At 58.6% G+C, this 17068-nt stretch overlaps 1 protein-coding gene across 1 annotated transcript in view; it reads right to left on the bottom strand.

Annotated features, from left to right (window-relative positions):
* Window positions 1-1485: 1485 nt before the first annotated feature.
* The window catches only part of KDM2A (lysine demethylase 2A), a 47196-nt gene continuing 31613 nt past the window's right edge, over window positions 1486-17068 (bottom strand). Inside the window, exons 13-22 of the mRNA XM_061349348.1 lie at window positions 16471-16892; window positions 10550-10633; window positions 8195-8461; window positions 7453-7584; window positions 7284-7373; window positions 5812-6524; window positions 4614-4777; window positions 4139-4297; window positions 3782-3997; window positions 1486-2823 (exon numbers count right to left, since the gene is read on the bottom strand). Coding sequence (XP_061205332.1) covers window positions 2642-2823; window positions 3782-3997; window positions 4139-4297; window positions 4614-4777; window positions 5812-6524; window positions 7284-7373; window positions 7453-7584; window positions 8195-8461; window positions 10550-10633; window positions 16471-16892 — 2429 coding nt within the window. The 3' untranslated portion in view covers window positions 1486-2641. The remainder of the gene's footprint in view (window positions 2824-3781; window positions 3998-4138; window positions 4298-4613; window positions 4778-5811; window positions 6525-7283; window positions 7374-7452; window positions 7585-8194; window positions 8462-10549; window positions 10634-16470; window positions 16893-17068) is intronic.

The raw sequence follows: 17068 nt of genomic DNA, 5'->3' as shown, positions 1-17068 counted from the left end.
TCCCTAGGAGATGATGGGGACATAGGGACAAGCACCATCACCATTCCCCAGTAATGATGGGGACATGGGGATGTCTGCCACTGACCCAACAGGGCCACATGGGTGCTATGAACCATCAGAGGATGCTCCAGGAAGTCCCTGCAAAGGGACTTCCTGGTCCACCTCCCCCATGGACCATGGGCAGAGCCGAAACGTAGGATTTGGATATTTTTCCTTACTTTTACCCATTTTCTCTTAATTTATTCCAAAAAAATCCATCCCAAGAAACAAAAGCCCCCTTCAGCGACTGGGATTTTCCTTCCCCCATCCCTGCACTCACAAGAGCAACGATCCCCTCCTAAACCCCACCACTGGAAGGGAAAATAAGGGAAAACCCAATCAAACCCCCCATTACAATGGGATCGAAACCAATCCCTGGGCTCAGGGAGTCGGAACCCCCCAAAGGTGACTGAGAGAGGGGCCAGACGTGGTTTGCTTTTTACCCTTAATGCTTACATTTAATTTTAAAGCACAAACATCAGAGATGGACTCTAAATCGCCAACAAAAAAATAGATATTTACAATATTTCTCCAAGGGGGGGGGGATGGAATAGGGGAGAAAAATTGGGAAAGGGGAGGAAGAGGAGGGTGGGAATTGAAACGAAACCAAAACACAACCAAACCCTTTAAACAATGACTTCTTCTTGCAGGGGTTGTCTTGAGGGAGCAGTCTGGGTGCTTTTTAAATCACTACGTGATTGCTTTCTTCTTTTTATATATATAATTCTCTTCTTTCTTTCTCTTCCTTATGGGTTTTCCTCCCCCTTTCGCCCGAGGAGTCTCTGCAGCCACGCGGGATGGGGGATGATGAAGGGGATATGGCCCCTCCATCCAACCCCAACCATGGCCATGGTGGAGGATGTCCCTGCGCCCACCCGGCTCCGGCCGAGCTCGATCCCAGCCTGGAATTCTTTTCTTTCTTTCTCGTTGCAAAAGAACTCAAACCAAAAACCTCAATCCAAAAGGAAAAAGAAAAGCTTGGAAGATTCCCGATGTCCTTCCCAAAGGAGGCTAAGGCAGGGCGGCCTCCGCTCGTCCTCACACCCGGAGCCCTCCGGCTTCCCCCGTGGCACAACCCTCTCCTTGCTCCTCGCATCCATCCCCCTGTATCCAGCAGCCGGGAAGCGGAGGACACGGATGGAGGCGTCTCCTTCCTCCCTTATTGCTTCTGAAGCAGTGGGGACCCCCCCCCCCTTGGCTGTTGTCCTCTGTGGGGCTGAGAGGGGGTATCAAGGGGGTGGCCGGGTTGTGCTATGGGGCCAGGCTTGGGGCCAGCAGGGTCCTGACACCAGGAGAGAGATGGGGAGCGTCCGGTCACGGTGGGGGGGGGATAAAACAGTGACCCCCCAAAACAAAACAAAAAAAAAAAGATTACAACTTTTTTTTTCCTTTTTCTTTCTTTTTCCTGTCTTTTTTTTTGTCCTTTTTTTTGTTGTTGTTGTTTGCTTGTTTTTTTTCTTTTTAAAGTGCAAAAAGCTCTCTGCTGCCCGAGAGAGAGGTTCTTTGGACCGACCATTCATTGCAAAGGAAAAACGGCAGCGAAAAGTGGGGTGAGGGGAAGGAGAGAGGACGATGCAGCGGGGACATTCGTGCCAGTTCGGTCCCAGGCCGCAGCGCCCTGGGTTAAGACAGAGCAGCCTTCACCCCCCTTCCAACCATGGCCATGGTGGCCCCTAGAGTGCTTCATGATGCTGGGCCACGTGTAGAGGAGGTGGTGAGGAAGAGGAGGCAGCTCTTTGTCCTCCCCTCATTGGTGAGCTCACTCACCCCTGGCTGATGCTTCCCGAGTCCTCCCTGAGCTCTGGTGTACCGGTAGGGTGGCCCCTGCTCCGCACCTCGGTGCTGGGCTGCACTGGGGACAGGCGGTGCTCCGGGAAGGCTGGCGCTGGCCCGGAGTGGAAGCGCGTTGTCCCCCAGCCTCGCCTCCCCGGGCAATGGGAAGAGCAGGATGCAAAGCTCCCCCCTCCCCAAGTCCTGGCCGGTGCTGTGGGGCTCCTGCCCTCGCTGTCAGAGCCACCGGGATGCAGGAGAGCGGTGGGAGAAGGAGGAGGTTGGACCCCAGCCCCTTGCAGCCGGATGAGGGGACCAGGGATGGGGCTGAGAGCGCAGGGGCAAGCGATGACCTGGTGGTGGCACGGAGGGGGACGTTTTGTTCCAGCTCTGCTCCCGCTTCTCGGAGAGACCTTGACCCTCAAGCTTTGTGCTAACGGGGAAGTGACCAAGTGTTTCAAGGCAAGGAGACAACAGGGAGGGAGGGGAAAGCTGGGGTTGGGGGGGGGGGGGAAGAGGGTGCCCCAATTCTCTGCACAGAGATCTCCGTTTAACCCTCCACCTTGGGAGCGGCCGAGGCTCCCTGCCATGTGCCCGTTCCTCCTCTGGTACTGGCCAGCCTTGGCGGGACATCTTCATGGGCTGAAGTCCCGGGGAGGAGGAGGAGGAGGAAGGACGGTGGAGCGAGGCCAGCAGCGGCCCTGCCTGCCGAGTCCGATGGGAAGCAGCGGCAGGACAGCGAGGGCAAGGATGGGGATGTGGAGGAGCGGCTCTCCGAGAGGGGTGGGATGGGCTCTGTTTCCTTCTCCTCAGTCTGCCCCGGGGAGGGTCTCTAGCTGATCTTTTGGATCAGCTTCTCGTCGGACAGGCAGTAGAGGCTGTTGATGGACAGGTCCGAGATGAAGTGCTCGCAGGCTTTGCGGGTGATCTGTTTGCAACCTCGCAGGTCAATGAGGGTGACGTTGGAGATGCGGCGCAGGTACAGCAAGGCCTGGTCCGTCAGCTTATTGCAGCCTGGAAGGAGGAGAAGAGAGGAAGAGTTGAGCTCTCATGTCAGGATGGGAGGAGGAAGCTGCTTTACCACAGCCAGGCCACCTTTGGACCAGGAAGTCTGCTGCTAACACCAAACGATATGGTGCTATCCACATTCTGGAGGGAAGGGATGGGATCCAGAAGGAGCTGGACAGGCTGGAGAGGTGGGACCATGTGAACCTCATGAAGTTCAACAAGGCCAAGTGCAAGGTCCTGCTCATGGTGTAGCTACAGGAGGGGCAGAGAAGTGATTCAGAGGAGCCCTGAGGAAGACTTGGGGGTGTTGGGTGAGGAGAAGCTCCCCCTGACCCGGCTTCAGTGTGTGCTTGAGCACAGAACCCCCACCATGTGCTGGGCTGCACCCCCAGACCGTGAGCAGCAGCTCAGGGAGGGGATCCTGCCCCTCTGCTCTGCTCTTGTGAGATCCCATTTGCAGCACTGGGTGCAGTTCTGGGTGTCCTCAGCATAAGAAGGACATGGAACTGTTGGAGCAAATCCAGATGAGGCCACAAGGACGCTCAGGGGCTGGAGCAGCTCCTGTATGGAGCCAGGATGAAAACACTGGGGCTGTTCAGCCTGGAGAAGAGAAGCTGCATGGAGAGCTCAGAGCAGCTTCCAGTATCTGAAGGGGGCTGCAAGGATGCTGGAGAGAGACTCTTCAATCAGGGACTGGAGCAACAGGACAAGGAGTGAGGGGTTCAAACTGAAACAGGGGAAGTTCAGGTTGGAGATAAGGAATTCTTCCCTGTGAGGGTGCTGAGGCGCTGGCACAGGGTGCCCAGAGAAGCTGTGGCTGCCCCATCCCTGGCAGTGCTCAAGGACACAGGGGCTTGGAGCAAGCTGCTCCAGTGGAAGGGGTTGGGGTTGAAGCTGGATGAGCTCTAAGCTCCCTTCCAACCCAAACCATTCCATGCCTGTGCCAGCCGGAGCAGGAACCCACCTGCCATGTTGAGCTCGGTGAGGGAGTTGCGCGTGGAGGAGCCCATGGCCGTGAGGAGGTTGGCCGACTGGTCCGTAAGGTGGTTGCAGTGGCTGAGGTCGAGGCGGGAGAGCAGGGGCATGTGGCGGATGATCAGCCGCAGCGTGGCGTCCGTGATGTCCAGCCCGGCGAGCCGGAAATCGATCATGTTCCGGAGCTTGCTGCGATTGTCCTGACCTGCAGAGGGAGAGGAGAGGCTGAGCAGGGCCTTACCCACCCGGCTGCGCTGGGGTATCCACATCCAGCATCACCTCCCTGCAGGTCACCCTCCTCCATTGGGACCCTCGTCATTCACCACCACCACCAGGAACAGCTTACTGGGTTTGTCTGTTGGAGGCGTGAGTAGATCCCGGATCTGAGGGTCCTTGATTCCTACTGCCCACCGAAGATCGAGGGTCCTGAGAAGGGGGCAGCTGGAGGTACTGAGAGCACAGACCGCAGACCAGGAACAGCCCGCTAAGATGAGGTCTTTCAGGCCTGACGGGACAAGGGAGAGGGAACGAGTCAGACAGGCTTGGTTAGCTCCCAGGCATCCCAGATCTCATCCCTTTGTTTGTCAAGCACAGGATAAAGCAGCTCCTCTCCCTGCCTGGAGTGGGATAGAGAGCTGGGCTCTGATAGAGAGCAGCAGGAAACCACATCGCTCCGGGCTGCTTGCTGCAGGGATGCAGGCACCTGGGTGCTCTCCAGCTGATGGAGGGTACCAGGGTGTCTCCCGCTGTGCTCTAGCCATCAGGAAGCCTGGGAACAGGCCGGTGGCAGGGACAGGGACCCCATCCCATCCCACCCTCACCTGGGAGCCTGTTGACGAGCCACGTGAGCTGCTTTTTGGAGATGTTGGTCCAGCTGAGGTCGAGGCTGACGGGCTGTCGCTTGATGATGCCGCTCAGCGCCTGCGGGGTGATGGACTTGCACCGGCTCAAATCGATCTTTGTCCACAGTCTCTTGTCACAGCACCTGGGGACAAGGGCAAGGTGAGCCCCGTGGGGCAAGAGGTGACAGCCAGCGGGGTGCCTGACTTCAGGAAGGAGAAGCCCAGCCTTGGTGTGGTCCCAGACGCAGAACAAGGCTGCTCTGCCTCGTCTCCCCAACACATGAGGAGAGTGCTGAGGGTATCCAACCATACAGGGACACCCAAAACAACCCCAGCAGGCTTTTGCTGCCGTGTAACAAGACTGGGAGTTGCAGCTCAGCCTGTTTGCCCCCTCCTGGGTGCTCCTCCTGCCACGGCAAAGACCTTAAAGCATCCTTGCTCCCAGCAGGTGAGACACTCAGCCTGGTTTCACCCCACGGCTTTGACAGTGCTTTGCTGCCGTGCCAGCAACTACAACAGAGCCTGGAGGTGGCTTCTTCTCCCATGGGAACGTGGGGAGACCTAGAAATCGATGGCAGCTCGGCTGTGAGTCTGAAGGTGCCACCCCAGTGAGGGGGGAGAGGATGCTCTCCTCCAGCCATCACACACCATTCCCACCCACTGCTGATAGAAGTGGGCTGGTCCTTTCCCATGGTGCCATTCCTGCTGCTCAGCACTTAGAAACCTCCCAGTTTCCAGGCTGTTCCCAAGCCCTCCATCCACAGCTGTCCCTGTGCCAGCATTGTCTTCTGGGCCTGCGGCCCCCCAAGGCGTTTCCAGCCAGCAAACCCAGTCCCCGCCTCAGCCAGCCCCCCCCATGCCTGCTGGGAAGCAGGGACAGGGAAGGACAAGGGCATCAGCACCTTGCAAGGGCACGGGTGCTCAGGTGACAGCACAGCCTGCCTCTGCCACCCAGCAGAGGGGACAGGAGGAAGGCAGAAGGGGACAATGGAGACCACTGCACATATGGCAGAGGCAGCAGGCTCCCAGTGCAACGCTGCCTGGGATGTGCCTGTGCCAGAGAGGAAAGGGACGGCACCGACTGGAGACCCCTTCTCCCCTTCCCATACAGCCGTGCCTGCTGGTGGGATCAGGACACGGGCTGTCCCCTCCTGACCCTCCCCGTCCCCACACTCACCACTTGTACCAGGTCTTGCACACCCGCATGCACTCGCAGAGCTCCCTGCGGGTGAGGTAGCGGAACACAGACATCCACACCTCGCGCTGCATGCAGCTCTCGTCGCCCTCCTGCCCCCGGCCCCCTCGGCCATTGAGCCGGGCCGCCCCCCCTTCCTCCGCGTTCTCGTCCTCCTCTTCCTCTTCCTCCTCCTCCTCCTCGGCGGCCGCTTCGTCCTCACCCCCGCCCCGCAGGGGCATCCTGGTGGGTGCGTGACGCATGACCACACGCGGCGAGTGCTGCAGGTTGGTGGAGGAAGCCGTGATGGCTTGCAGCTTGGGGACGATGGAAGTGCCGTGGACGTCTTTGGTGGGGCGCTGGAGGGTGACGGTGAGGTAGGAGCCGTGCAGCTTGGCCTTCTCCACCTCCGACAGCTCCTTCTTGCCGCTGGGGTTGTTCTCCTTCTCCCTCACCATGGTTCTCTCGGTGGCCTGGAGCCGCAGCAGCTGCCGCCGCTTGAAGCGCTCGTCCCTGCTGGCGCTGTGGTGGTCGCTGGGGCCGGCTCCGGGGGACGAGCGCGTCACCATGCCCCGAGGTGATGCTGGGTCGTGGATCAGCTGCAGCATCGGGGTGGGAGAGTTGGGAGGGGGGGTCAGGGGCTCCTCGCAGCTCCGCAGGGGCCGCAGCACCTTGGCTTGCGCCGTGTCGTCGTCGCTCTCCTCCACCTTCCGCTTCTGTGGGGAAGAGGGGGGGCAGCTTAGCAGGGATGGAGCCTGTGGTGGGGCTGGGGAATGAATGCGTCCCCTTCTCAAGGGCAGCATCACGGTGCTGGCAATACCACCAGGACCAGGGTCAAACCACACCAGCAACCGACGTTCTCCTCCTCCCTTCACAAAGGGGGTGTCCCCAAGGTTTAGGATGTGCCTGACAGTCCCCTGCTTCTTGCAGCAGAAGCTCTGGGGATCACAGCTCAGCACCATAAGGACAAGGGGTGCTTACTGCATCTGCATGAGGTCCTGGGGGACCCAGGAACTGGGCGGATGTGCACCCCAAGCATGCACATCACTCAGCACAAGGTGCCCCAGGGCAGCTGCTCCCTGCCTGGCTTGCCTTTGCTGCCACACTTCCATCCACAGCAGTGGACAGGGCTCTATAGTTGATGCAGCAGCCATACAGCAGTGTCCTGGGCAGTGCTGGCAGCCATCAGCTGCCACCACACAGTCACTTGCTGGCTCCAGAGGGACCCATCTGCCCCTGCTGCTTCTGCGGGGGCCTGTCCTTGGCCTGCTGATGCGCTCACTGGGAGCCAGGGACAAAGAGCTGGGGGCTATCAGCTCATCCCCCTGTGAGACCCCAGGACCAGACTGCAGCAGGAGGCTGCCAATGACCCCACTGTCACTCCCTGCTGCCCTGGACTGCAGCTGCAGCCCACCCTGGTGGAACACTGCCCATCCCCTAGCAGGATGCAGTGGGATGGAGGTCACGCTTCCTACCTGTCCCTTCTCTGAGTCGTCCCCCTGGTAGCACTTAGGGCACTCCCAGCAGTTGGGGAGCTCATCGTTGAGCAGCCCTTCGCCATCCATCTGCAAAGAGAAGGGGGCAGTGAGCACCAGGCCTTGCCCCCAGCCAGGCTCCCTCCTCCCCGGTGCCCCTGCAGCTCACCTGCAGGCAGCCAGGGTGAACGATCTCGTTGCAGATACAGCACTCCATGAGCTTCTTCTCAAAGTCCTGCGAGTCCTCGTTCTGATCCACCTCCCCACAAAGTGCACACGTGACCGAGTGAGGCAGCCTGGGCTACAAAGGAAAGCAGGGGTGAAACCAGGGCAAGGTGAGGCAGCTTTTCCCCTTTCCTCCTCCTCTTTCCCACTGAATCATGGGGAAGGAGGCAACCGTCCCCCTGGAACTGAATTTCATAGAATCACAGAATGGTTTGGGTTGGAAAGGACCTTAAGATCATCCAGTTCCAACCCCCTGCCATGGGTAGGGATGCCTCACACTAAACCATGGCACCCAAGGCTCTGTCCAACCTAGACCTGAACACTGCCAGGGATGGAGCATTCACATCTTCTTTGGGCAAAATGATCCAGGGCCTCACCACCCTCCCAGGAAAGAAATTCCTTATCTCCAATCTGAACATCCCTTGTTTCAGCCTGAACCCATCACCCCTTGCCCTATTGCTACAGCCCTTGATGAAGAGTCCCTCCCCAGCACCCCTATAGCCCCCTTCACACTGGAAGGCTGTTATAGGATCTCCATGCAGATTCTCTTCTGGGCCCAAATGTTCTCACAGCCTGTCTTCATACAGGAGATGCTCCAGCCCCTGATCATCCCCATGGCCCTCCTCTGCCCGACCCCATAGGGCTCCCAGTGGACTTGACAGCAAAGGATGACACCGCAGACTCACTGCTAAGCACTGCCGGAGGACGCAGGACTGCTTCATGCGGCCAGGGCCCCCGAACTTCTTCATGTCCCTGCAGTAGTGGCACATTCCACACTCGCCCTGCATGCAAGCCTTGCACTTCCGGCACCGCACCCGCCTCCGCCGGGCACCGGACACGATGGGAGACACCGTGGACCTGACGGGTGTGGGGCGCGGGGTTGGCTTCATGGTGTGTGGTTTGGTGATGGGGATGGTGGGCAGGCGCACCCGCAGCCGGGCCTGGAGCTTTAGCTGCCAAAGAGAAACGGAGAAGGAAGTGGTGTGAGAGAAGTGCTGCGCTCAGCTGGGAGCAGAACGCCTCTGATCCACAGCTCCCTCGGATAACGTGACAGCAGCCCCGCTCCATCACCTCTCTGCACACAAAGGAGCCTGTATCATGCTCCAGCACGCCCCAAGCCAAGAGCTCTCCTTCCTCCCACCCCCCATCAGGTGTCAGCCATGAGCCTGAAAAGGGCTCAGAAGTGGTGCTCCAGGAACAGCCGCTCCTTCCTCTGCTCCACCCAGGCAGCTGGAAAGGGGGTCCTTGATTTGTGCTGCCCAGGTCCCTCTGCAGCTGTGCAAGGGACAGGGCCCAGCTCTGATGGGAGAGCTCTGGTCATAGAATCCCAGCCTGGTTTGTGTTGAAGGGAGCTGAAAGCTCCTCCAGCTCCAACCCCTTCCACTGGAGCAGCTTGCTCCAAGCCCCTGTGTCCTTGAGCACTGCCAGGGATGGGGCAGCCACAGCTTCTCTGGGCACCCTGTGCCAGCGCCTCAGCACCCTCACAGGGAAGAGCTTCTGCCTAAGAGCTCAGCTCAGTCTCCCCTCGGGCAGGTTCAAGCCATTCCCCTTGGCCTGTCCCTACAGGCCCTTGTCCCAAGCCCCTCTCCAGGTTCCCTGCAGCCCCTTTAGGCACTGGAGCTGCTCTAAGGTCTCCCCTTCAGGAGCCTTCTCTTGTCCAGGCTGCCCCAGCCCAGCTCTCTCAGCCTGGCTCCAGAGCAGAGCTGCTCCAGCCCTCACAGCATCTCCATGGCCTCCTCTGGCCTCCCTCCATCAGCTCCAGGTCCCTCTTGTGCTGCTGCCCCAGAGCTGGATCAGGACTGCAGGGGGGGTCTGCCCAGAGCACAGCAGAGGGGGAGAATCCCTTCCTTTGACTTGTTTGAGGTGTGCTGAGGACAGCCAAGCTCCCCTGTACAAGATGCAGGTGGGGCAGCACAGCTCTCCAGCAGCCGTCAGCCCTCAGAGCTGCAGCATCCTTCAGGACTGGCAATGCTGTTGTGCACTCCACAGCTGATGGGCTTGGGGAAGGGCAGGCACCCAAAAAACCCAACACAAAGGCAAGGTCAGGGATGTGCCAAGCATCTGAGTGCTGCATCCAAAGTGTGCAAACATCTCCAGGTCTTTTCTCCTGAAAAAGCTTCCAGAGATGCTTGTGCTGCTCAAGGACCAGCAAATCACTGTGGATCCCCTTGGGCAGGGCAGGCAGAGACAGGAACCTCCAAGCCTATAGGGCTGTCCCTCTCTAGACACGCAGACAGGGTATTGTTATCCATCCTTCCCAGTGCAATGGGGTCCTGCTCTTCCCATAGGGTTGCCCATGAGCCTGTCTCCTGGCAGGAAGGAAGCAGTGACCTACAGGAACCATGCTGGGGGGCTATGGGAAGGCAGCCTGCAGAGGGGGAGTCCAACTGGACAATGCCTGCTCCTTGCCTCTACCTGCCCGTCTGTGGAAGAGCAGGAGCACAATCAAAGATCCTTTTCCTGGCTGCTGTCTGCAGGTGGAGACCCCCCAAGGAAGGAGCTGCCTTCCTTGGGGTTGCAAGAGCCAATGCTGCAGCACAGCAGGGACCCAAGGGACACGCTCACCTAGCAGTGAGGGGCTGGGCAGGCAGGGTTGATGCTGACCATCATTCCTTCCCCTTGCCCTTCATCTCTCAGGGGACACAAAAGGGATACGTTCACCTGACACACAGCATTACTCACGCCATCCATGGTGGGCCAGAGAGCTGCTGGTGAATGCCCTTTAGAGGATCACACTTCCATCAACAGCAGGGCTCCAGCTCCTCAGAGAACGACTGAAGGAGCTGCGGCTGACCCAGTTACCATCCATTGGCTCAGCTGGGGTTAACAACAGAGTGGGAGACCTCCACCACTGCCCACAAAGGGCTCTGGAGCTGGTTGCACCCCATGCCCTGCCCTGGCACTGCTGTTTTCCACCCACTGCCTTGGCCTCCAGAGCCAGGGATGGAAGTGGTGCTACCATATCCCATTAACAGCCAAGGGCAGGTCATCAGCTCAGCCACACACAATACCCACCCATGTCCCCTCTGTGCAGCTCCTACCTTATCTCTCTTGGGCCACTGGACGATGGGGATGCCTGTAAGTGCCAGTTTGGGGTCGCTGTTTGCGTACTCTTCTAGCAGCAGCTAATGGAGGGAGATGGGGAGAAGCAGAGAGACAAAAAGCACAGGTATGAGAGCAATGAAACAAGGCGGGCTCTGACCTGATGCCAACACGCTTCCAAGAGGGCTGGGAAGGAGCTCTCCCCATCCCCATCCCCATCCCACCCCCGCCAGCAGCGATCCCTCCCCACATCACACAGACAAGCTCTGTCGAGTCCATCTGCACCAGCGCTTTCATCAACTGCATTTCAGCCCCGAGGCCCCGCGCTGTGCAGGGGTGGGGGGAAAGAGTGTGCCAAGCTTCTGCAATCCAATGGGATTTACAGGGGAGGATGCATGAGGGTCAGTCCTCACTGCTCCCCCTGCATGGGGTAGATGGAGGGTGTAAGGGTGGCAGGATGCAGCATCCCCTCCACAGCCTGGCACAAGCTGTAGGGAGCCAAGAGCTGCTCTCCTGCATTGCCTCAGGGCTTGGCATTAACATAAGGGATGCTTAGCACCCACCGGATAGGCACGCTGGCACACTGGATGGGTGCTCCCCCTCCATCACCTCCCCACTCCCCACCGAATTTGGGTGCTTTATTTACTTGGCGTTGCCATGGCTACGCTGCCAGGAACCTCCTGCCTGCATCCCGGTGCTGCTTCCCGCTGCCAGGCACGGCCAGGGCCCCCCCCCCCCGCCGGGTATCCAGCTCCGCAGGGAGGGGGGTATCCAAGCCCCTGGCTCCAGCCTGGCTTTCCGGCGTTCCCCCCCTCCTCCTCGGCTGGCTGCGGGAGGCAGGAAGCTGCTGCAGCCTCCCCCTCCGCTCCCCTGCTGCCTACAGACCTTCCGCCTCCCCCCAGCCCTTCCCATGAGCACACGCTGGAAGGAAAGGTCAGGGACTGGGGGCTCACATATAGATATATATCAATAAATACATATTAAATGCATATACATGTATCTATATAACCTACAGATCACACACACGGGCAGGGAACCGCAGCCTCCCCCTCGCTCGGAAGCACTGTGGGGGTGCTGGGGGTGGCTCAAACACATTTCCAACCATGGGGGTCCCAAGGGGCTGCTGCTGGAGGCGGGGAACCGGGGTGCTGCGGCAGCATCCGGGGTGGATAAAAGCCCCCTTCTCCCTTCTGCCCATGGGGACAAGCAGAGGGGTCCCTGCGAGCGCACCGCACGCATCCCCCAGCCGGAACGTGGTACCCGGCAGCAGGGGAGAGGAGCGGAGAGAGCCCGAGCACCAGCCAGGGGTCCCCGCTATGGACACGGGGGTCCCCGCTATGGACACGGGGGTCCCCGCTACGGACACGGGGGTCCCCGCTACGGACACAGGGGTCCTCGCTACGGACACGGGGGTCCCCGCTACGGACACAGGGGTCCTCGCTACGGACACAGGGGTCCCCGCTATGGACACGGGGGTCCCCGCTACGGACACGGGGGTCCCCGCTATGGACACGGGGGTCCCCCCCTCGCTCCCCTCCCATCCTGGTTGTGCCGAGTGCGGCCCCGCGTCCCCTCCCCGTCCCAACGAGCGCTGCCACCCGCCTGACCTTGCGCCTCTGGAGCTGCCGCGACTCCGGGGTGAAGTTTGCCGAGCCCTCTTTGTTCCGGGTGCCCCCCCTCACCACGGCCCCCTCCGGGGGCTGCCTCACTCCGCGCGGCCCCGAGCAGGACCCCCGGTCTTTAGGGACATGGCTGCGGGAGCAGCGGGACCCCCGGCCCTGAGCGCTGCCGCTCGCTGCGGGGCTCCGGCAGCCGCCCTGGCAACCGCGTGTTCCTCCGGAGCCTTCGGGCAGCAGCAGCGGCAGCGGCAGCGGCAGCTTCCTGAGCCTCAAACAATGCTGCTGCGTCACCCACATGCGGTTCCCAGCAATGCTTTGCAACGGGAAGATGGCAGAAAGAGAGGGAGGAAAAAAAAAACCGAGGCAACGTTGGAGCAGGGAGGGCAGAGCCGTTCTGCTGCAGCGCCGGGAGGGGCCGGCACGGGCGGCTGGCGCCTCGCCGATTGGCGCAGGGACACGGGCGATGGGGGCCACCTCCAGCCCTCGGCACCGGCCCCGAGCCCAGGACCAGGCTCCCCGGGGCAAGGGTAAAGCGTGGCCGAGAGCTCGGACACCCCCCCCCCGCTGCCTTTCTTTTGTCTTCGCCGAGGTGGGTTTGGGGGGGTCCTGGGGGATGAGGGGTGAGGGGGGGAAAGGGGTTGGAGGTGAAGGCATGGGGGGATCTGCCCTTTGGAAGGTGGGGGCGCAGGGACTGCACCCAACCTCCCTCGACAAATATCCCAAAGCCATCAGTGAGCAAACCACTGGATGGGGACAACCCCACTGGGTGAGACAAGGTCTCCCCAACCATCACCCAGGTACCCCAGGACCCCCAACTCCATCGTTCAAATGGAGGGAAGGCTGGAAATGAAGCAAGTGCTCAAAGCAGCGATGGAGAACAGAGGCTGATCCCATGCCTGGTGCAGCCAAAGCATCTCCAGCTCATCTGTCCTGTCCCCAGGTACCTTGAGCTGATAACGTGGGTCTGAGCCACCAACACCACCCACAGGCTCTCTGCAGACCAGTGCTGCTGTCCCAACCCAGGAGGAACCTTGTTAGCACAGCTCAAAGGCCACCCTGACCTTCCTCATCCATCCCTGCTGGGAGCATCCCCTGTTCCTCACCAAGGCGTCTCCGTGTCCCATTATACTGGCAGCAAATGGGCAAGCAAATTCCAGCTGGCAGATTGACTGGGCAGGGAAAGGAGAGCAGGAAGCACAGGGAATGCTTCAGGCAGATGTGACCTACAGGAGGAGGAGATGGGGACAGCAACATGTGTCTGCAGAGCAGTGAGAAGATGTCTCTGCTCATGGGGAGACCCAACACAACAGAGCCATGTATGAGGGCAATGCCACACCAGAGGCTTTGAGATGAGCTCAAAGCACGTCTGGGATGGGTTCTTCTTGCTTGGTGCTCCACCACCTCCATGCAGAGCCCAGATATAACCCATTTCTGACAGCTACCAAGGCCACAGGGTTTGGTGGCCCTGTAGCAAGAGGATGGTTCAAATGTAGGCTTGGCTCCCCTGAGTTCAGCAGGTCCCATCCCCATGAACCATCCTGCTCCTTTGATGTCTGCGTGATGGAAACCAGGACACCCCAAGAGTGTGTCCACCAAAAGTAATGGACAGGAGCAACCAAGACACAACAGAACCCCTCAGAAGAACCCTCTCTGTCAATGATCTTTCTGATGACCCCAGTGCAGACCATGCACAGAAGCATCACCAGATGCATGGAGGTTTTCCAGCAAGACTTCAGTGCCACAAAGCAATGTGTCTCAACCTCATTTTGCAAAGGCAGATCTTCTCCTGGGGCAGTGCTCAAGCCTTTTTGACTCCTGCTGGTCCTCCCATTGAAGCCACTGGAAAGCATGGTGATATGGTGACACCAGGAGCTTTCCAAGGCAAAGCTAGATGAGGCAACATGCTCTTCCTATTCAAGATGCCCAACGCAGCCCTGTCTAGGATGGGTTCAAAGTGCCAACAGATGGACAATCCCTCCTGCCATGGAACTAGGAGCACCTATTTGTCACATCCCAAGTGTCACATCCCACCACGTGATGACTCCAGGCTCTACCCATGACATGATACAGAAGTGTGTTCCTTCACATGGCCCAACATAAAGACATCCCAGAGTCGTGATCACACAGGAGGCTGTGGGAAAGGGAAGCATTTTCCTGCTTGCCACCAACACAGCATCTGCTGACTGGACCCGTGCAGGGACAGCAGTGAAGCTGATGGGCACTGAGCTGATTCTGTGCTTCTGTGGGAGCAGGTCTTTCCCAAAGTCCCCATCCCAGGTCCACTGACGACCTCACCTGCTGAGATGTGAAGGTTGGGAGAGCACCTGGTGCAGACCAGTGGCCTCAGGGTCAGGCTAAGATGCTGTGTAGGATGTATGGTTTCCATTTAGCTTAAGTCACTGAAAGTGGAGTAGGGTCTAGTTCTCCACTAGCACATAAGGAAGAACAGATGAACAGAAAGGATCCAGGTCTGCAGTGCAGCACAAGGGATCCTACATGGATTATTTCTCCCAGGAGCAGCAAGGAAAGGCAGGATCACCAGAACAAGCCCAGGGAAAGGAAGGGCTGTGCTTAAACACAGCCATGGTAGGACTGTGCTCTGGGAGTGCAAGAACATAACAGCCATCAGAGGAGGGAAGCTTCCAGAGGAAACCTGACTGGCTTAGGATCTGCATCCCACATCATGAGCTACGGATGCATAGATGGAAACTTCACACCTCTTGCTTGGTAACAACTTGTCCTGCTTTAAAAAATAGAATAAATAGAGATGGTGTTCTCCATACAAGCTGTTGCTATTGAAAACCAGACCTCCACTCATTGGGCTTTTCAGTGGTCAGAGCAGTTACAAAAGGGTTAGCTACAAATGTCTTCCCCCTTGCCAGGTTTTAGAAGCCAACCTCTGTTTGCCACTTCCACCCCCTCTAAGGACAAGGCAGGCTTTGAAGGCAGGTTTGCTGTAGTTTGAGAAACTTGTTCATTTCCTCTGCCACTGCAGCCTGATAAAGGATCTTCAGGCTCCAAGGATCCCCCATAGCACAGCCTTTACTTGGGAGGCCGCTGGTCCTGAGAAACAGAGCCCTGCAGCTCAGAGACCAGCTTTAAGGTGCAAGTCCTTCAGGGAAGCCGTCTGCTCTGACCACACTGCAGGGGCTGTCACCCACAGCTCAGCTGTGAGCTACAACCAGACAGGGGCTGGTGAGTCACACCTAAACCACAGGCACATCCGTCAGCCTCACAACACAACCAAGCCCTTTGAGCAGGTCTCAAAACCCAGCTGAACACTGACAACCTTGAACGTTCTGCCTTCAGAACACCCAACACACCCCATCGGCCTCCCTGTTTCAGTCCAAGAAGGGTGAAACACGGCTCAAAGCTTGAGTTCCTCCAAGCTTCATCCGGTCTGTAGTAAGGGTGAGGCCACCCCACTGCAGTGGCTCAGGAACACGCGTGCTGAGTGCTTGAAGAAGCCACAGGAAACCAGAAGTGCAGCCCCCCAGCAGCACCTACTCACACTCCTTTAGCTCTACCAGAGCTCGGCCTGCACACAGCAGCTCACCCTGGCGCCTCAAAGCTGCACTCATTGCTCCAAACACAGCACAGCACTGGATTTACTGATTAAAGCTATCAGAAGATAGCACCTGGAACCAAGAAACACAACGGCAAAGAGCAGGATACACCCATGGCTGTGTCTGGATGTCAGCTTTGGTACAGACAAGCAGCTGAACAGATCACCACCAGCAAGGGAGAAGGTGGCAGCTGTGGTCTGAGGGACTAAACTGGATTGCTGGGGAGGAGTGAGGCTGAAAGGGCTGAGACAGCTCCTGGAGGCAGCTCAACAGGTTTGGCAGATACAGCTCAGGGTGTAAAGCAGGATGGGGAGAAGGGGTAAGGCTCACATTACCTAAGGCCACATCCTGTGCAAACAACCCAAAGAAACCAAATCCACCTGGGGCAAGGGAAGGGCTCTCACTGTCAGCGTCCAGCAGCTCAAGGAGTCCACAGCCAGAACTGGATGCAAACGGCATCAGAGACAAGCACCCTTGCACTGACACCCATAAGGGACCCACACAGGACCCAGAAGGTCCCCAGAGGAGTCTCAGCCATGCTCCTCAGCCCTGACCCAAAATCCAAGCCATGGGTGTCCCTCAACATCAACCGATGTAATGTAAGCCTCATGGAGAAGAAGGACCCCAAGCCTGCAGCCACATCACCCCCTCACCCCAGGATGGCGAGATAAGGTCAGGATCAATCCCAGCACCTTGGCAACCAAAGGAACTTGCACCCCCATCACCCTTCCCTACCTTGACGTCAGCGATGAGAGCATCCTCATCCTCAATGCCGGTGGGAACACACTTCTTGTGCAGGGGGAGTGACTCCAGCTTGTCCACGAGGCAGCGCAGCCCCTCCAGCTCAAACTGGGTCAGATGGACCTTCCTGCTCTTGCGTGGGCTGCCTCCATTGGGATCACAGGCCTGGCCGTTCTGGGAGCCCCGGCTGGAGTCAGAAGAGTCTATAGATGGGGTCTTCTTCAGACCTGGCAGGCTGCTCCGGCAGCTCTTGCCCAGTTCATCATAGTCCACATTGGCACCGTTGGCAATGGGGCTGGTGAGAATGGACCTCCTTGTGATCGGTCGCCGGGGCTCCTTCCCTCCTCCATCCTCATCCTCTTCCTCCTCCTCTTCCTCTTCCATGTTTACAGAGTCCGAGGAGCTCAGCTCCATATCTGCCGTGATGGAGAGAGTGAGAAGAGCACAGTGACCAAGCACTCACAGAAGGGGATTCTAGAGAAGTCTATCAGAGATGTTGGAGCAACAGATACATTACGGGGACAAAGCAGAAGGAAAGGATAGGACATTTTGCAGTTGGAACAGAACAGCTAAAACCCTTTCCCATTCCTGG

Source organism: Neopsephotus bourkii, unplaced genomic scaffold (genome assembly GCF_033783945.1).
Source record: "Neopsephotus bourkii isolate Nb327-2 ecotype Australia unplaced genomic scaffold, CSIRO-AGI_Nbou_v1 NB_409, whole genome shotgun sequence".
Lineage (NCBI taxonomy): Eukaryota > Metazoa > Chordata > Aves > Psittaciformes > Psittacidae > Neopsephotus > Neopsephotus bourkii.
The sequence above is the reverse complement of the archived record's forward strand: the minus strand, read 5'-3'. Positions and strand labels throughout refer to the sequence as shown.